At 35.1% G+C, this 17,195-nt stretch overlaps 1 protein-coding gene across 3 annotated transcripts in view; it reads left to right on the forward strand.

Annotated features, from left to right (window-relative positions):
- The window catches only part of Lama4 (laminin subunit alpha 4), a 134,506-nt gene that overhangs the window by 98,197 nt on the left and 19,114 nt on the right, over positions 1 to 17,195 (forward strand). For all 3 annotated transcript variants that reach the window (XM_076858335.2, XM_076858336.2, XM_076858337.2), the window contains 12 exons: positions 1,099 to 1,278; positions 4,030 to 4,169; positions 6,050 to 6,223; positions 6,853 to 6,998; positions 7,436 to 7,598; positions 8,450 to 8,583; positions 9,485 to 9,656; positions 12,025 to 12,156; positions 13,750 to 13,892; positions 14,674 to 14,812; positions 15,270 to 15,407; positions 16,984 to 17,117. In XM_076858335.2, the coding sequence (XP_076714450.2) occupies positions 1,099 to 1,278; positions 4,030 to 4,169; positions 6,050 to 6,223; positions 6,853 to 6,998; positions 7,436 to 7,598; positions 8,450 to 8,583; positions 9,485 to 9,656; positions 12,025 to 12,156; positions 13,750 to 13,892; positions 14,674 to 14,812; positions 15,270 to 15,407; positions 16,984 to 17,117 (1,795 nt within the window). The remainder of the gene's footprint in view (positions 1 to 1,098; positions 1,279 to 4,029; positions 4,170 to 6,049; positions 6,224 to 6,852; positions 6,999 to 7,435; positions 7,599 to 8,449; positions 8,584 to 9,484; positions 9,657 to 12,024; positions 12,157 to 13,749; positions 13,893 to 14,673; positions 14,813 to 15,269; positions 15,408 to 16,983; positions 17,118 to 17,195) is intronic.

A 17,195-nucleotide genomic window follows, 5' to 3' on the forward strand; every position in this document is an offset into this window, starting at 1 on the left:
CATCTTGCCTAATCTGGAACTACGGTAGTGTTTTAGAAAGATGTGATTGGAAGCAGATGTGCCTTCCTCAGCATAGCAAAAGTTAAGACCTTACTGCTGGTCGTGGGTGGTTTTCTAAAAGAAGCAGTATTGCAGTACTATTAGACAAAACTCTGACCTGCCCAGAGAATGGTGGTCCATTAAGAAGCTTCATCTTCAACATCATCAGAGCTGCTGTTTATTGATACTTACCATAATCAGGGTTCTGTGCTAAGAGTTTCACATTCCTTATTTCACTGGGGATAAGTATTATTACTGCCTTTAGATATTTAGAAACTCAGAGGCATGTCAGGGTTAGGGAACTTGCTCCAACAAGATCCATCCAAGGTTCAGACCAGCATTCATCAGAATCCAGAGTGTGGGAGGCTGAATTAAATGTTTCCTCACTTTAAATTTGAAGCTGCAACATCACCTAAATGATTTTAATTATTTTTATTGTGGAAGTAATACATACAAAAAAATAAGAAAATATTGATAAGAAGAATCACCTGTAATCTCATCACCTAGGCAAAGTTTATTGTTGTAAACTTATTTTTATTTTTAAATATATAATGATTTTTAAACAAAAGTGGAATATTACTCTTGAAATTTGCTTTTCTTATTCAAAAATACCTTTTCTTATTAATTTAGTTCTGTAATGCATCGTTATCTTAATGACAAAAATGTTCCACAAGAATACTTTTCTATAGAGATATTTATCAGACACAAACATTCTATAATTTAAGATCTCATATGCATTTTCTATGGCTTTCTCACCAGATCTCTAATGTAAGGAAACACTGTCAGGTTTTGGTTTTTTTAATTTACCTTTTAATTTGAAATTCTTTAAGTGAACTACTTTGTTTTAATGAGAAAGTAATCTTTTGAACTCATTAATACTGTTTAAAATATTCTTGTACACTTCATTTATACCATCATTAACATATATTTAAAAATCTTAGTTTTTGTTAATGTCTCAAATTTGAAATCTGTTTCATCCCATGGATTGAATGGATCTTAATGTTCTCCAATAAATGTCCTGATGCCTGTAAAATGCTTGTCCTTGTGCTCTGTGTGAAGGTGACGCTCAGCAGCGCCTGGATCAGTCCAAGCTGATTGTCGAGGAAGCTAACAAGACAACCATGGAGGTCCAACAGGCCACCACCCCGATGGCTAACAATCTCACCAGCTGGTCACAGAATCTTCAGAATTTTGACTCTTCTGCTTATAACACTGTGGTGGACTCTGCTAGAGATGCAGGTATATGTATCACTTAGACACTTTGAAAATCAGATTCAGTTAAAATATTGCTCATTAAATTCTCCACACCTTTTGATGAGAAACACTCTATTTCATTTGGGTTTTGCTTTGGATATAGTAGAATTTAGTTTTAAAAAAAGAGAAAATTTTTATCTATAATCTATGTGCCTGTGTGCATGTGTGTGTTTGTGTGTGTGTGTGTGTGTGTATATATATATATATATATATATATATATATATATATATATATATATCAGTAGATAGACCTATATTTTTTTCTATATTAAATAATGGCAGCAATTGTTTTCAATGTAAGACCAATCTTTAGTGAAAAAAGGTCAATCAAATGTTAAATAACCTTAACAAAATATTGTTTCTTTTTAAGAAAAAATTTCTAATTGGCATTGCTTTTACTAAACAGAATTGCTTTTTTCCTTAACTGAGTAAAGCATGTTACTTTCAAAAAATACTAACTATAACCAAATACAATAACTTTCCATTAAGAACAATGTATTGGCCAATTTGTGCAATTTTATAGCATAAAATGAAATGTTTACCTCCTTCAGTTATACATGATTATTAAAATCATATAAACTTGGGAAATTTTTTCCATTCTCACATCTTTATTCAGTATCTTCATAACCTCTTAAATATCAATGTCTATCAATAATATTATGATAAATTACTGAACTTTTAGTCATTCTCTAAGAGCCATTCTTCAAAACGGTATAACAGACTCTTTTTTCCTATGTTTGAATCTAAATTAGAAACAACCTTAGAAATTCATGTCAGATCTGTCCATCACTAGAAATGTTATCACAATTTACAAATACCCATTACTATAACAGAAAAATGGCTCTTTTATATCATAGTTTCAGTATATATTCATGAATTCTTCCATGTGACCACTCATTTACTTGCTTTTAAATTTTAATCTTTCATTACATTTTTTTCAAAATATTGCTTTAGGAATATTTGTTCTGTGTTAATTTTTCTCCATCTTCATCAGTCCTATCATGTGATTCCAATAAGCATCCAGAACTAATTCTAATTGAAATTGGTTCAGAATACTATGTTTTCCTCAAATAGCTATTTGTGGTTCAAAACAAAGTGAATGAAATGGCTTACAATAACATGAGAGACTTTTTAAAGACTCTACTATAAGTTAGCTCTCTTTTTCTGAGAGAATTGGGGGGTACCCTGTCTTATATAAAATTCTACAACCACAATTTAATATAACACTTTCATATACTTTATTATTTTTAATTTTTAAAGATTTTTATGCTATAAAATGCCTGTTATGGTCAGTGATCCAAACAACAAATATTTATCTCTATATTAATCAACACAATAAACTGAGAATTGCTATTATTTCTTAATTTTATTCCTTATCCTGGAGAAACACCTTGTGTCTTAAGTACAAAGAAGTGATGTTTCCTTGACCTGCATTGACATATCTCCTCAATCTGAATTTAGTTTGGCTCTAGTCAGAGGCTTGCTCTTGCCTACTGCTAATGCTCAGTGACCATGGTCCTGCCCTTAGGCAGGAGAATACACAAGAAAATATTCATTCTCTGGTCCAGTGGTTCTCAAATATTAGTGTGCATCAGAATCACCTGGAGGCTTATTAAACCCAGGTTGCTGGACCCTACTCCCAGAATTCCTCATTCAGCAGGTTTGGGATGAGTCAAAAAATTTGCATTTCCAGTAAGTTCCTCGTGAAGTTGATGATACTGGCTGATGATACTTGACCATACTTTAAGAATCACTGTTCAGTGGCTGAAAATTTGAAAAAAGTGGTGCCATCCTCTATAGTTTGGGTTTCTCTCATCAAGCTGTATCCTTGTGACTTGTGCTCTTTTCTATGTGTGCATTAAGCATTCCAAGGGAGGAAAAAACTGCATATGATCAGTCACAGGCCTCCAGAGAGGAAGCACAGCCACACTAGGCTAGATCTGGGGATTGTGTGCCCCATCCCAGACAAGTCCTCTTTTGCTATCCCCCACACCAGATGTTATTTTGTTCTCCAGGAGCTCCAGGCTTAGAAAGAAAAAGAATAAAGATCAGTAAGGTCTGCTTACAGAATCTCCCTTGTCTGAGCCCAGAGACCATAGCTGCCCACACCCAACTTGGCACAGCTGCCATTTTCTGGGTGCCACCTAGTTTCCTCTGTCCAGTTCTGCCTCTGCAGGGCAGTAGAGCAGCACTGTGATATATGCACAGACATCCTGGAAAACAGCCTTTTTCCCTCCTTTTACCTCATGAAAATCCTTTTCTTCAGTCATATCAAGTTATATTAGAAATGCAAGCAGAATCTGTGCCATATGATTAAAGGAACTTCAGTATGTTTGTCATGGGTCCTCCTCTTTAGGATTTACATTATATATCAGCATGTTCCACATTCAACTTATAAATCACTATGACTACAAATGTGAAAAGATATAAACAGATTATGCTTTGGGATTTACTATTAATTTGGTAGGATTAAGAATAATTTGTTATAGGACGGAGTTATAGCTCAGTTGGTAGAGCTCTCGCCTAGCATGCATGAGGCACTGGGTTCTATCCTGAGCACCACAGAAAAATAAAAAAAAGGTATAGTAGATGGGCACCATCTACTATAAAAAATATTTTTAAAAAATGATTTGTTATAGATCTACCAGAGGTAATCAGTGCTGTCTCTTCACTTGATTCCTGAAATATACCTAATATTGAGACATTCACTCAAGTGATTAACTTTTATTGTTGCAGTAAGAAATCTGACAGAGGTTGTCCCTCAGCTCCTGGATCAGCTTCGTACAGTTGAGCAGAAGCGCCCTGTAAGCAATGTTTCTGCCAGCATCCAGAGGATCCGAGAGCTTATTGCTCAGACCAGGAGTGTCGCCAGCAAGGTAACTTATGAAAGGAGTCATCAGTCACTTGGTGATAATGAGATCGTGATGCTGATCCAGGGTCTGGAACCTTCCTATTATATTATCCAGCTCAGTAGGTCTCAGTCCCATTTGTTCATTAGAATCTCACTGAAAAATAAGCCAATTCCTCATCTTAACCTCAGAACAATATATCAGGATCTCTAGATGAAGGGCTCAATATGTGTATTTTTTAAAAGCTCCTGGGGTTTTTCTAAATCTGTAGCCAGGATTAAGAACCACAGAGTTTGACGATCCTAATATAACAAATCAAGAAAGCCCCAATTAAAAAAAATACTCAATTTAATATCATTATCATTTGTTATTTTAACAGCCCTTTAGTGCAATTAGCATATGGGATAATCTTGCCCATCTGTCCTACCTCTTCAAGAAATTCTCTAGTACAACCTATGTTGTACTAAAGCATTCATTGCCCACTCTGCAGGCTTAACTGAGGAATCACATACAATACCAGCTAAGAGGAAGAAACTCAGGGACCCTCTTCTGAGATACTTTCACAGAAGCAATCTAGCAAGCAGATAACTAAAGCCAGTGTTGGTAGGGACACATCTCCATGTGACAATTAGTGTATTCAATGTGGCAAAGTAGCATTCATTTTTGGGTCCTTTTTGTTTTTATTTTTTTTAATTGATCTATAGACCAGCCTTATTCTTTACAACCAAATTATATGATTTTATTTCTCAATTAAAAGTTGGCTTCAAAAGACTATAGGCCCTAATTACTGACAGAAAGAAGAACAAGGAATCAAGTATTTATAATGATAAAGAGTATTCTTGGTAAATATATCCAAATTTTAAATGATAAGTGATAAATAGTCCTATACCATAAATTTTCTTATTTGGATATCCCAGTGAACACTTCAAAGAAAGTTTATCTTAAATGTACATTAAGAAATGGCATTTTAAAAGCTAGGTTTCTGAGAGTGATTTCTCATAACACTATATCCATGGAGTATAACCTTGGGGTCTTAATTACCTAAAACCATTTTCTAAAGAGAATATGGGCCTTACCCTTGGGAATCTACCCATTCTCCAAAGTGAGGGGCTTTTTCTGTAGACACACCTCCTGCTCAGACTCTCCATTTTTACAAAAAGACCTCAACTCCATGATAGTATGTTAAGATGTATTCATCTTTACTCAACTGGCAACATAGAACAGCTGTATTCTAGACACTTAGGAAGAGATTCTGATACTATCAACATCAGCCAAATCAATGTTAACTGAGGTAGTCACATCTAATTATTCAGAAATATTTATACAAATGGCATGAGTATACACAGTCCATCGATTTCTGAATATTTCAAAAATCCCCCATGAATCAGATAAGTTTAGCATATCACATAGGGCCTCTTAGAAATGAGCTGAAACAGTGCTTTGTTGTTATGCCTTTCCAAGAATCAGTATAAGAAGCATCTAAGGAATTTGTCATTACCAGTAGCATAATGATAGAACCAGGGACTGCAACATATATAATATCATTCTCACAGCAGATTTATTATCCTTATTTTACAGATGAAAAAACTGAGAGTTATCTAAACTCATTCATGATTAGTAGTAAGTGGCACAGCCAGGCTGCAAACCTGAGAAGCTGTGTCTAGCTAGACTCCTCCAGACTGTGCAGGTGCGGTCAAGGGTGTTGCCTCACAGCCTCACCCCATGCTCCTTTTATGATGACCTTGGAAGAAGTTCTTGGTACCCAAGACTAGTTAACACTTATAAATAATTCTTGAATACATTTTAGGAGTCTTGTAAGGCCTCTATCAGAAATGAGGGAAGACCGCAGAAAAGCATTCTGCCCATTTCTGCAGAGTACTTTTAACAGAACAATTTTGTAACTCCAGATTCAAGTCTCCATGATGTTCGATGGCCAGTCAGCTGTGGAAGTGCACCCCAAAGCCAGTGTGGATGACTTAAAGGCCTTCACATCCCTAAGCCTGTACATGAAGCCTCCCATGAAGCAGCCAGAACTGTCTGGAACCACGGATCAGTTTATTCTGTATCTTGGAAGCAAAAATGTAAGAGCATGAGGAGGGGATAATATGGAAAAAGAAAATTGCTTTTTCTCTGACTAAAACAAAGTTACCTAGGGGGTGGAAATTCACAGTCAGGTAACTCAAAAAGTAGAAATTATTTTAAGGCAGGATTGAAGTACTGATTTAAGAGCAAAGTGGTTCCTTCACTACAGGGATATTTCTGGGATTGTTTTCTTTCAGCATCACATTACTGACAAGTCTGAACCAAGCATTTCAAAGGCTTTTTGAATAACAGCAGACTATGCTTGCTGCTGAATCCTGTTTGTAGACATATAGCAATCAGCATTATCAGGATGCATCATATCCCTTATTAGCCTGACAACATTAGTACACTCCTGGAAGCCATCAAGTCTCCACAAGCATGCAGTTCCTTTCCTTCCTGTCCAGGATGCACTTAGAGCAAGCACAGGGACAGCAATATCTGACACAGCCACAGGAAAGCTGGGTTGAGAAGAGCTGATGCCCAGTCTAGCAGAAGCTTTGGCAGATAATTCCAACCAGAGTTGCTGTGTATGCCAAAGTATTAGAGTTGCTGATTGTTCTTTTAAAAAATGAAAATTGCTAATACTCATTTATATAAATTTTATTTAAGTGACTTATTTACATTTCAGGCCAAAAAAGAGTATATGGGTCTTGCAATAAAAAATGATAACCTGGTGTACGTTTACAACTTGGGAGCTAAGGATGTGGAGATTCCCCTTGACTCCAAGCCCGTCAGTTCCTGGCCTTCTTACTTCAGCATTGTCAAGATCGAAAGGTAAAATGAACTCATGACACACAGCTTATATAAACATTTTATAAGAAATCTGTTGAATATGCTCAAACAGGCTTCCTGTGGATGTTATAAATAGCATTTTATTCCTTTTGTTTTTTGCTCATTTTTCTTTCATTATTTCTATACTCTGTCCCAAACACCTTAGTGGACAATAAAAGATTAGAAAAAATGGTCACTGTTTCCAAATAGTAATCTGATTATTATTATTATTTTACCTGGCCATTCCATGAGATAATCCCAAGAATGGAATGTCTTTTTTCCCCTTCCCCTTAATAGTTAATAGTCTATAGGTGTTTCTTAATGTGACAAAATCAAATCGCCAATTTTGTAATGAAGGAACATTAACATTTTTGACCTTAAGAACCTATTTCCTACAAATTATCAGGCTAAGAAAGAGTGAATATTCCTTCTCTCAACAGGGTAGGGAAACATGGCAAGGTATTTTTGACAGTCCCAAGTCTGAGTAGTACAGCAGAGGAAAAGTTTATTAAAAAGGGGGAGTTCACCGGAGAAGACTCCCTGCTGGATCTGGACCCTGAGGACACTGTCTTTTATGTTGGCGGGGTGCCTTCAAACTTCAAGGTAAGCTATCCACCTAAGTTTGACTTATTAAAAATCTACAGTTTCTATCCATAAAACCTAAAATGATACAAGGAAGAAGCTTGATATCATTTTGAGAGTTGGGCTCAGTGGGTACTAGAATTCCACATCAGGATCTATGAGGTCTCTGCCACCTATATTTTTACTGTCAGCTGCTTTCGTGCTATTGCTGACACTTGAAGATCAATTAATTTCTTTCTGATATGTGTAAAGGTGACTAATATTACTCCCAGCTGCTGAAGGAGTGTCTGTGCCTTGTGGTGTCACCATGATTTGGATCTAGTCTTCAGCTTTGCATGTGGCAATTTCAAAAACTCTGTTATCTAGAACAGGCATGAGATAAAGTGTATGGGATGAGAGAGAGTAGGACCTTGGAGAGAATTTGAGACCTGTTGAAGGGTGGATAAAGGAAAGGCCCAAAAAGAGTGGAAGTCAATTCAAGATTTCCATTCCAGGACTATTACTTACTACTGTGGGCACATTATTGAATCTAAAAATTACTTTCCCCCTCTTAATATGAGAACAGGAACACCTGCCCTACAGAGCTGGTGTGAGGATCTATTTTTATCATTAATTCACTGTCTAGCATATACTGCATTTTCATAGCCTACATTCAACAAATCCTACCTTCTCTGCTAAGATCTATATAAATGACATTTCACTGCTTAGCTAAATGATTTCTCAGAGAGTAGACACAAACCTTGGCCTAGACAAGATATGTATATCAGTGGGCAGGTCTCTCTTGACGTGCATTTAGTTTAACTGCCTGTTTTGTGGTGTTGGGGTGAAACTTGACCATGGGGTAATTGACTTAGTATCTGTCTTTTGCACAGCTCCCAGCCAGCTTAAATCTGCCTGGCTTCATTGGCTGCCTGGAGTTGGCCACTTTGAATAATGATGTGATCAGCTTGTACAACTTTAAGCACATCTATAATATGGATCCCTCCAAGTCAGTACCCTGTGCCAGGTAAGAGACAGTTAAGGGTACCAAAGACTTTGATAGTCAGGCTAGACCAGCATCAGGACAAGTATGAGTCAATATGCAGGTTTTCAAACTTTTCTTTGGGGAAAACAATTATGAGACCACACAATAGTCATGCTTGAAACTGTTGAGTTTTCTCTGCCACAGAGGAGTGCACACAAATATTTAAAGTGTTTACTAGTTTGAAGCTATGATATGAGAAACTGAAATTTCCCTGGAGACTTCAGTTTCTTAGTGCATAGCATGGAGAAGAAATCCACTAAAAACAATTAGCTTACTTGTTGTAGTCAGCTTTTATCCTGCTCTGACTAAAGGACCTGACCAGAATAACCTGTAGAAGAGGAAAAGTTTATATAGGGGCTCACAGTTTCAGAGGTCTTGGTCCACTGACAGCTAGCTTCATTCCTTGGGACTCAAGGTGAGATAGGACATCATGGCAGAAGAATATGGCAGAAGGAAGCAGTTCACATGATGATCAAGAAGCAGAGAGAGAGAAAGAGAGAGAGAAAGAGAGAGAGAGACACCACTTACCAAATACAAATATATGCCCCAAAGCCAAGTCCCCAACGCCACACCTTCACCAGCCGCATCCCACCTGCCTTCGGTTACCACTCATTTAATCCCATCGGGTGATTAATTGACTGATTGGGTCAAGGTTCTCGTAATCCAATCATTTCTTTTCTGAACCTTCTTGCATTGTCTCATACATGAGCTTTTGGGAGACACCTCATGTCCAAACCATAACATTATGAGTACTTTTCCATGTGGACAACAGAACTTCATTTAAAATGTCCACAGAAGATGCTCTGAGAATGGGTTCAAAGGGTCTCACCTGAAAAGCCCAACTAAACTATAATGTTCATCCAACCCTGAACTTCCATTTCAGAGATAAACTGGCCTTCACTCAGAGTCGGGCTGCCAGTTACTTCTTCGATGGCTCTAGTTACGCTGTGGTGAGGGACATCACAAGGAGAGGAAAGTTTGGCCAGGTGACTCGCTTTGACATAGAAGTTCGAACACCAGCTGACAATGGCCTTGTGCTCCTGATGGTCAATGGAGTGAGTAAAATAACTTCTTTATTTCCTTTGCTCTCTGCAATTCATGTTTCCAGGAACCTTCCCAGGTTGAGTGTGCCATGCCACAAACCAAATTTCTAGTTAAAAAAAAGAAAATCTTATGTTGTTTTTTTTTTTCTTCAGGGAAGTATGACAGCACACCTGGAATGTATTTCTCTAGGCTACATATATATTACATATGCCCTTTCATAAACTAAAAGTACAGAAAAATCAGCACCAAGATCTAAACGTCACAGTATATGCAAAAATTTCACAATGGTCTTCTAACATTTCCAAATCATATATTTCAGTTGGCTTTTTTTAAAAAGCTTGACTGCTTTATATACATATATATGTGTGTTTGTACCCTTTATAATGATATAGATGTACTATATACAGATGTCATGAAACATTTCAAAGTAGTAATTAAAAACAACCAACAAACTATATAAAGATAAAATATTCAATAAAAATGGGTAAAATATTTAAAATAACAACAAAATTAAATTAATATTTTTACTAACAATACCAAGACACTTTTGCTCTCACTAAAGAGTATTTTAATAGCAACATTAGTGAAAATGGTATTTTTTAGACTCTTGTTGAATTCTTTGTGATATAGTGATTCAAAAGTCAGTTTATTTCAATACTAAGTTTTATTGGGTGTCATAGCTAGATAAAATACCTCACAAAAATAAAAAATGTGAGACACGTATCGCTAGCTGTGCCTACTAAATCATATAGAGTTTTTCAATCTCATGCACCAAATGACAAAGGTAGTCTTTGAAATTTGGCTGGAGCATTTTCTTTTTCCTTATGTCAGTTCTTGCTAGTTAATCATATATTGTATCATTTTTCAAAGTTTAATGAAAGAATTCAAAGCCATTGAAAATCTTCATCCAAAAGATTTTTAAACAGATTTGAAATTTCTCCACACCAATGTTTTAATAGTACAGACATGAGAGTATTTTATAGAAAGAAATGCTTAAGTTATTTTTATCAACAAAATCATCAACAGAAAAATTATGAAACATATTTTTTAAAAGCCATCTTTCCACATCATAACTTTCTTCATAAATAATACCCTTGCCTTGGTGTGACAAATCAAGTGTGCTTATTTTTTAAAAGATAACTAGGTTTCATACTACTGAGGGACATTTGTCATCACGAAGTTCAAATTTAGAGTAATTCATTTTATAACAAAAAATGTGTAACCCTTTAAATGTACCAGCATTTTTAGTAATTTGCAGGAAGTAATGAGCAAACATCTGTGTGTCCCAAAATATTTTCTGTATCTAGATACAACATGATTTTAAATATTCTAGTATTTAAGTCTTATCACCCACAAATCCATGTAACTAGGAACAGATAAACTGCAATAAATTATAATAGGCTAGAAGTGGGTGAGGGGCCACCTTGAACCCTTCAAGTGTGAAGTTTCCCTGGGAAGCCTTACAGACCACATGAATCCTATGTAAGTCTGGTAAAATAATGAAATGAGGGTCTAGGACCAATAATTCATGCATTAAATATCAAGGATTTGTTTCTTTCTGAATGTGAGTTTTTTTTAAATGAGTATAAATAGAAGTTGAAATGTTTTCTTCCTAAACCCCAATGGATTGTTTTCCACACTATCAGGAATACTCAAACTCCACTCAGGAGATCACTTTCCATAGCATGGCAATTTACCACAATACTTTACTTTCAAATTCACTGAATTTTTTTATGTATAAACTATTCTCTGAAACAAACAAAGCTGGCCACTAAATTACTTGAGTGTTACAGAATTACTTTGGTTCTTCAATATCATGTGGTCCAGATGTATAATAATTCCATATTTATTTACATAAATCCAGTGAGTCAAAATAATACAGAAATAGCCTTCTTTGCCTTTTATCATTATTAAATTGATACTTGGCAAGGAGGATTCTTTTCAACATATCTTGAAATTATTTTTCAGTATTACAAATTTTCATCTTAAAATGAATGCAGCTGCATCTTTTAACCTGTTACAGCTTTCAAAAGACAAGGAAGTTGAATAATCATAGTATATTCTACTATTTGGAAAATTTTAAAAGGTCAATGATATAGACTTAAAGCTTCATTTATTAATTTTTAAGGTAGAATAAAAATGAAAGAAGATTGTTATTTTAAATTGTGTGTAAATACTAATACTTTGTATATTAGCATGAGAAATAAATATCTAATATGGAAGTATTATTTTTATTTCATAATAAGAATTTCATGAGACCCTTCAAATTCAATAATGTCAATACTAAAAAATTTAATGTTACATCTCAAACTCAGCTAAATCTGACTGTACTTTGATGATAACAGATGATCCCATCTTACAACTTCTTTCTCTCTACAGAGCATGTTTTTCAGCTTGGAAATGCGCAATGGTTACCTACATGTGTTCTATGACTTTGGATTCAGCACTGGTCCTGTGCATCTTGAAGACACATTGAAGAAAGCCCAAATTAATGATGCAAAATACCATGAGGTACTGTAGTTGTAGTTTGGGTGGCTTTAGTTTGGGTCTGGGTTTTTATACCTAGAGCTATTGATCTAATCAAATGGTCAAATGAGACAGGTAAGACAGTAATTAAAGTGAAACTTCAGATCTAAAGAGTGACTGAAGAGCCCTCATCTACTCAAACCTGGGGAAATATTTGCTTTTAAATGACTGGCTGTTCTTGTCATATCAATATTTCTAATAAAAGAGTCACCAAAATATTCCTTTTGATTATTTCACTGACCCAAAGACTCCTGATTAATCTTAAATAACTTAATTACAATAGAGCACCTATAGAGTTCTATCCATTTGTTGAACATGCTAGAATATAGATACAAAGCCATTTTTTTACTTATACTTTGAGCCCCACTAAATGTAAAAAGTAGTTAAATAAACATAGAATTTCATTTTTAGCCAATTATCTAGATTTTAGAAAATACTAGTTTTCCTTAAATGAGAACCTAAAAATAATGTTCTTGGGTCTTGAACCACAATTACAATTTACTAAAAATGTACTTCATCTATTTTTGTTAACAAGAACTTTAAATATAAAATTTAATGATGCAGATAGAAAACATAATAGATTTCTTAATTTGAACCAAAATGGAGGGGAGGGCAAGAAGTTATATTTCCTTTTTTAGTTCAAAGTCCATAGCCTTCATGAGGATGGATCCCAATAAAAGAAGATTTTTAACTATTTCGCTGACTAGGATTTTTGCCTATTCATTAGAATAGCTCAATGTGTCCCCAAAAAAAGACACCTGTTAAAGTGCAGTCTCAAATCTAGAACATACCCACTTGAGAATGTAAATAGTCATCAGAGACTGGACAGTAGGGAAAATGAGGAACTGTTCAATAGGTACAAAGTTTTAGTGTGTTTGATGAATGAGTTCTAGAAATCTGCTAACATAGGACCTATAGTTAACAATAACTCAAAATTTGTTGTTGGGGGTATAGCTCAGTGGTAGAGCCCTTGCCTACCATGCATGAAACCCTGTACCAGTACCTCAAAAAAAATTAAGAAGGTAAACCTCATGTTAAGTCTGCTTCATACACACACACATATACACACAGAAAAATAAAATTGGGGAGAACAACTTTGGGGAGTGTTGGCTATGCTTATGACCTTGCTTATGATAATGCTCTGATGGGTGTTCGCTAATGTGCAAAATTCACTGAATTAATTATGTGTGGTTCTTTGTTTATCAATTATACCTCAATATAGCTGTTTTTGTTTTGTTTTGTTTTGCTTTGCTTTTTAAGAAGAAGAAGGCACCTGCTATAGTTCTTTCCCAAATCCTTCAGAAGGGACAGGAGAAAATAAGTCTCATGGCAAAATTTTGCTTAGGTCCAATCCCTCTTCACATAGGCATCCTTCCAAAGGAAATGTGAACTGCTGATTATAAAAGTGTTTTTGTATCTGTGAGTAAGAAAGGAAAACCTATTACCTATGGTATAAACAAACAAGCACAAGGACAAGGAAGACCAGCTGTTACAGCCAGCATAATTATAATATACAGAAGTCTTCAAAATGCTGATAATTAAACAATTGATCGAGACTTCCTGTATTATTTCTACCAGATCTCAATCATTTACCACAATGACAAGAAAATGATTTTGGTAGTTGACAGACGACATGTCAAGAGCATGGACAATGAAAAGATGAAAATACCCTTTACAGATATATTCATTGGAGGGGCTCCCCCAGAAATATTACAATCCAGGTAATTTTTTCTTTAAATAGCTGTTTGTTTCTAATGATATACAGGTGTGTATTCAATATCCAGGAGAGGTTCAGTAACAGGTGTAAGCATCCCTACCTGCTACCTTTACATGCATTACTAGGTGCAGGCACACATTCATATACCTGCAGATCCTCTGCAGCCCGTTCTTATAACCTCCCTAAGTTAGCATCTCATAGATGTAACTTACAGGTTATTTTAATTATTGCATTGCTCTTAGAATATAATATAATACAAGATTTCTTTTGACAAGAGCAAAACATGTATATTGTGTAAAGATGAAAAGGCATTGTGTTCAATTATTTTTGATTTAAACTTAATTGATTTTTGAATGCTCTAATAGTATCTGAAATACTTATCTTCAGGTTATCCAAGGGGTTGTGAATTATATATACTGAAATATTATTCTAGTGTATTCAAAAATTCACCTTACTGTAGTCAATTAATGGAATCAAAGATTATAAAACTGAAAGGGCACTATGTGTGTGTGTGTGTGTCTGTGTGTGTGTGTGTGTATGTGATAATTTAAATTAATGGATTTTGAAAACTATAAAGGTGTAAACAAGTTGTCTTGAGTCAAAATAAAACTCCTCAATAGGCAAAGATTAGACATTGCTGTGTTCTTGTCAAAGAAAGCTTGAGAACATGAATGATTATAAAGCCATTACAAATAACTATAAATAAACTCAAATTGCATAGCCTATGTGTGCAGGGTAATGTCACTATTATCACCATATCAGTGAAGATTCCTTTTCTTTTCCAGGACCCTAAGGGAACACCTTCCCTTAGATATCAATTTCAGGGGATGTATGAAGGGTTTCCAATTCCAAAAGAAAGATTTCAATTTACTAGAGCAGAAAGAAACCCTAGGAGTTGGTTATGGATGCCCAGAAGATTCTCTTGTAAGTACCATTCGGTCAAAAGCTTTGAAATAAATAGACACAGAATCTCAGAAGCTGGAAAAGCCCTTTTAGCTTTTCTGAGATCCTAGGTACATCTTGAGTTTCTTTCTGCCACCAGCAGAAAGAAGAACCATTTAGCTAGAAAGGCTGTGAAGCTCCTCTGTGACTTGTGCAGTGGCTTTAGGTTTTCGTGGGTGGGGCTTCTGAAGCCCAGACAGGCTGCTTGAGCATCACTAATCACTCAGGGTGAAGGAAAGTGAAGAAATTTCTAACAGAAACCACATCCCTTAAAAGAATACAGAGGGAACACTGGCATACCTGAATGCCACCGCAAACCATAAGTTAAACCCTGAACTACTATATAGAAACTAGTGAGTAAGGCCCTTTCTGTATGAGAAATTGACATAATAAGCATTTACAATTATAAATTATTATATTCACTTTTGTTGGCACACAGATATCCCGTAGAGCATATTTCAATGGACAGAGTTTCATTGCTTCAGTTCAGAAAATATCTTTCTTTGATGGCTTTGAAGGAGGTTTTAATTTCCGAACATTACAACCAAATGGATTACTGTTCTATTATGCTTCGGGGGTAAGTATTTGTTGTTCCCTTAGGAAACTTCTTTGTGATAAGTGTTTTAACTATGAACAAATTTTTATTAAAAGTGAGTTTCTATTCAGATTTTGATTTACACAGACACATGCAGAATGTCACATTTCAGACACTGTAAAATATTATGTGTTTTGTACATCAGGAGTTCTTAACCTGAGATTCACAGACCTATTGCTTAGAAGAGAATTTAAGGAGTCTGTGAACATGGATATGGATGGTAAAAAAAGTATCTTTATTTTCTATAGCTAAAATTTATCATTCTTGAAATATAAACATGGCAAGAAGCCACAATAGTGTTAGCAGTACCTGTGACTTTGTCATTAAAAGAAATCACAAATAATTTTATTTCACATTACAATTGTGATATATATTTGCAAATATAATTTTTGTTCATGGCTATTTCCAATTTTAGAAGTAATTAGGTCTTCTACTAGATCCTATTATTTAATGCCTTAATCAAGGAGTGTGTACATATATATGTTACCATAACATTATTTTATGAAGAACTCCATATGTATAACCAAATTCCCAAAAGCATTCATGGCTCAAAAAGGAAATGGTAAGAACCTCTCTATATTATGAAGAAACATATCTGTGATTTAATCTGTAATAGAAAAGAACATATAGACTTTGCTGTTCTTGAATTTTTCTTAATATGTTTGAGCTTAGCTTATAAAGATGTTATTTCAAGAATAAAACTAAAATATGTATAGGTTTGGTGACCCTAAGATCCTACTGATGTATCTCAAAGTGCTGTCACACTAGTATATATACTAATGCTCCCAATCAGAATTTTTGAAAGCAAATTTATATCCATCACATTCACATTCAATTTAATTTAAGTAGGTAGCATCTGTGAGAATTTTTCCAAAGTATTTTGTTGGACTTCTGTGCCCAAAGCTGCCTCAGATTACCCTGATTAGTTAAAAAGCAGGGTTTTTTAATTCACAAAAAGTAGTTTGTTTTGAATAGAACTCAAGGATTAACTGTGCACTGAGGGTTGACAGAAGTTGGTGCCCATATAAGGAAAGAGAAGCAGGATTAATATCTGCCAATATTTTAAGACAAGCAATAAGCAAATTCAGAAAAAGAAGTAACTTCTGCTTTTTGAAATTTCTCTTCTGCCTCTATAAGTTAAAAAAAAAGTGAAACATTTAAAAAGCCAAACTAGTAACTTATATCTTACCTAGTCTTCTAGCTACATCCTCAAGGAGATTCAAATATTGCCTTTTTGAAAGGAATTAAATAAGACTGATGATAGAGTAGAAATGCCTGAGTTAGGAAGATAACTAGGACAACTCTGAGAATAACATAATCACCAACATTTTCAGCTCAAAATGTAGAAGTATCTTTTTTCCATTGAGACATGTCTAATTTTGTAAGCAACACCAATACAAGCAAAAGTGGGTTTTTTGTTATTCATTGAAATTGCTGGGCAAGAAATTGCCTATACACTGTGTATTCCTTTAAGCAGTACTCTTAAATAAATGTTTAAACTGTGCCCATTTTTTTAGGTCCCTGCACTCCCTACTTAAAACCTGTGCTTGCATTTCAGTCAGATGTGTTTTCCATTTCGCTGGATAATGGTACTGTCACCATGAATGTCAAGGGCATCAAGGTTCAGTCGGCAAATAAGCAATACAATGATGGGCTATCCCACTTCATCATAACCTCTGTCTCACCCATAAGGTATAGCTCCTCACCTAATGTTCTTCCCACCATGTGTCTTTATTTGTAAGACATGATTCTGTCAAATGCCACTGAGAA

The sequence above is a fragment of the Callospermophilus lateralis genome, chromosome 6, assembly GCF_048772815.1.
Source record: "Callospermophilus lateralis isolate mCalLat2 chromosome 6, mCalLat2.hap1, whole genome shotgun sequence".
Classification (NCBI taxonomy): Eukaryota; Metazoa; Chordata; class Mammalia; order Rodentia; family Sciuridae; genus Callospermophilus; species Callospermophilus lateralis.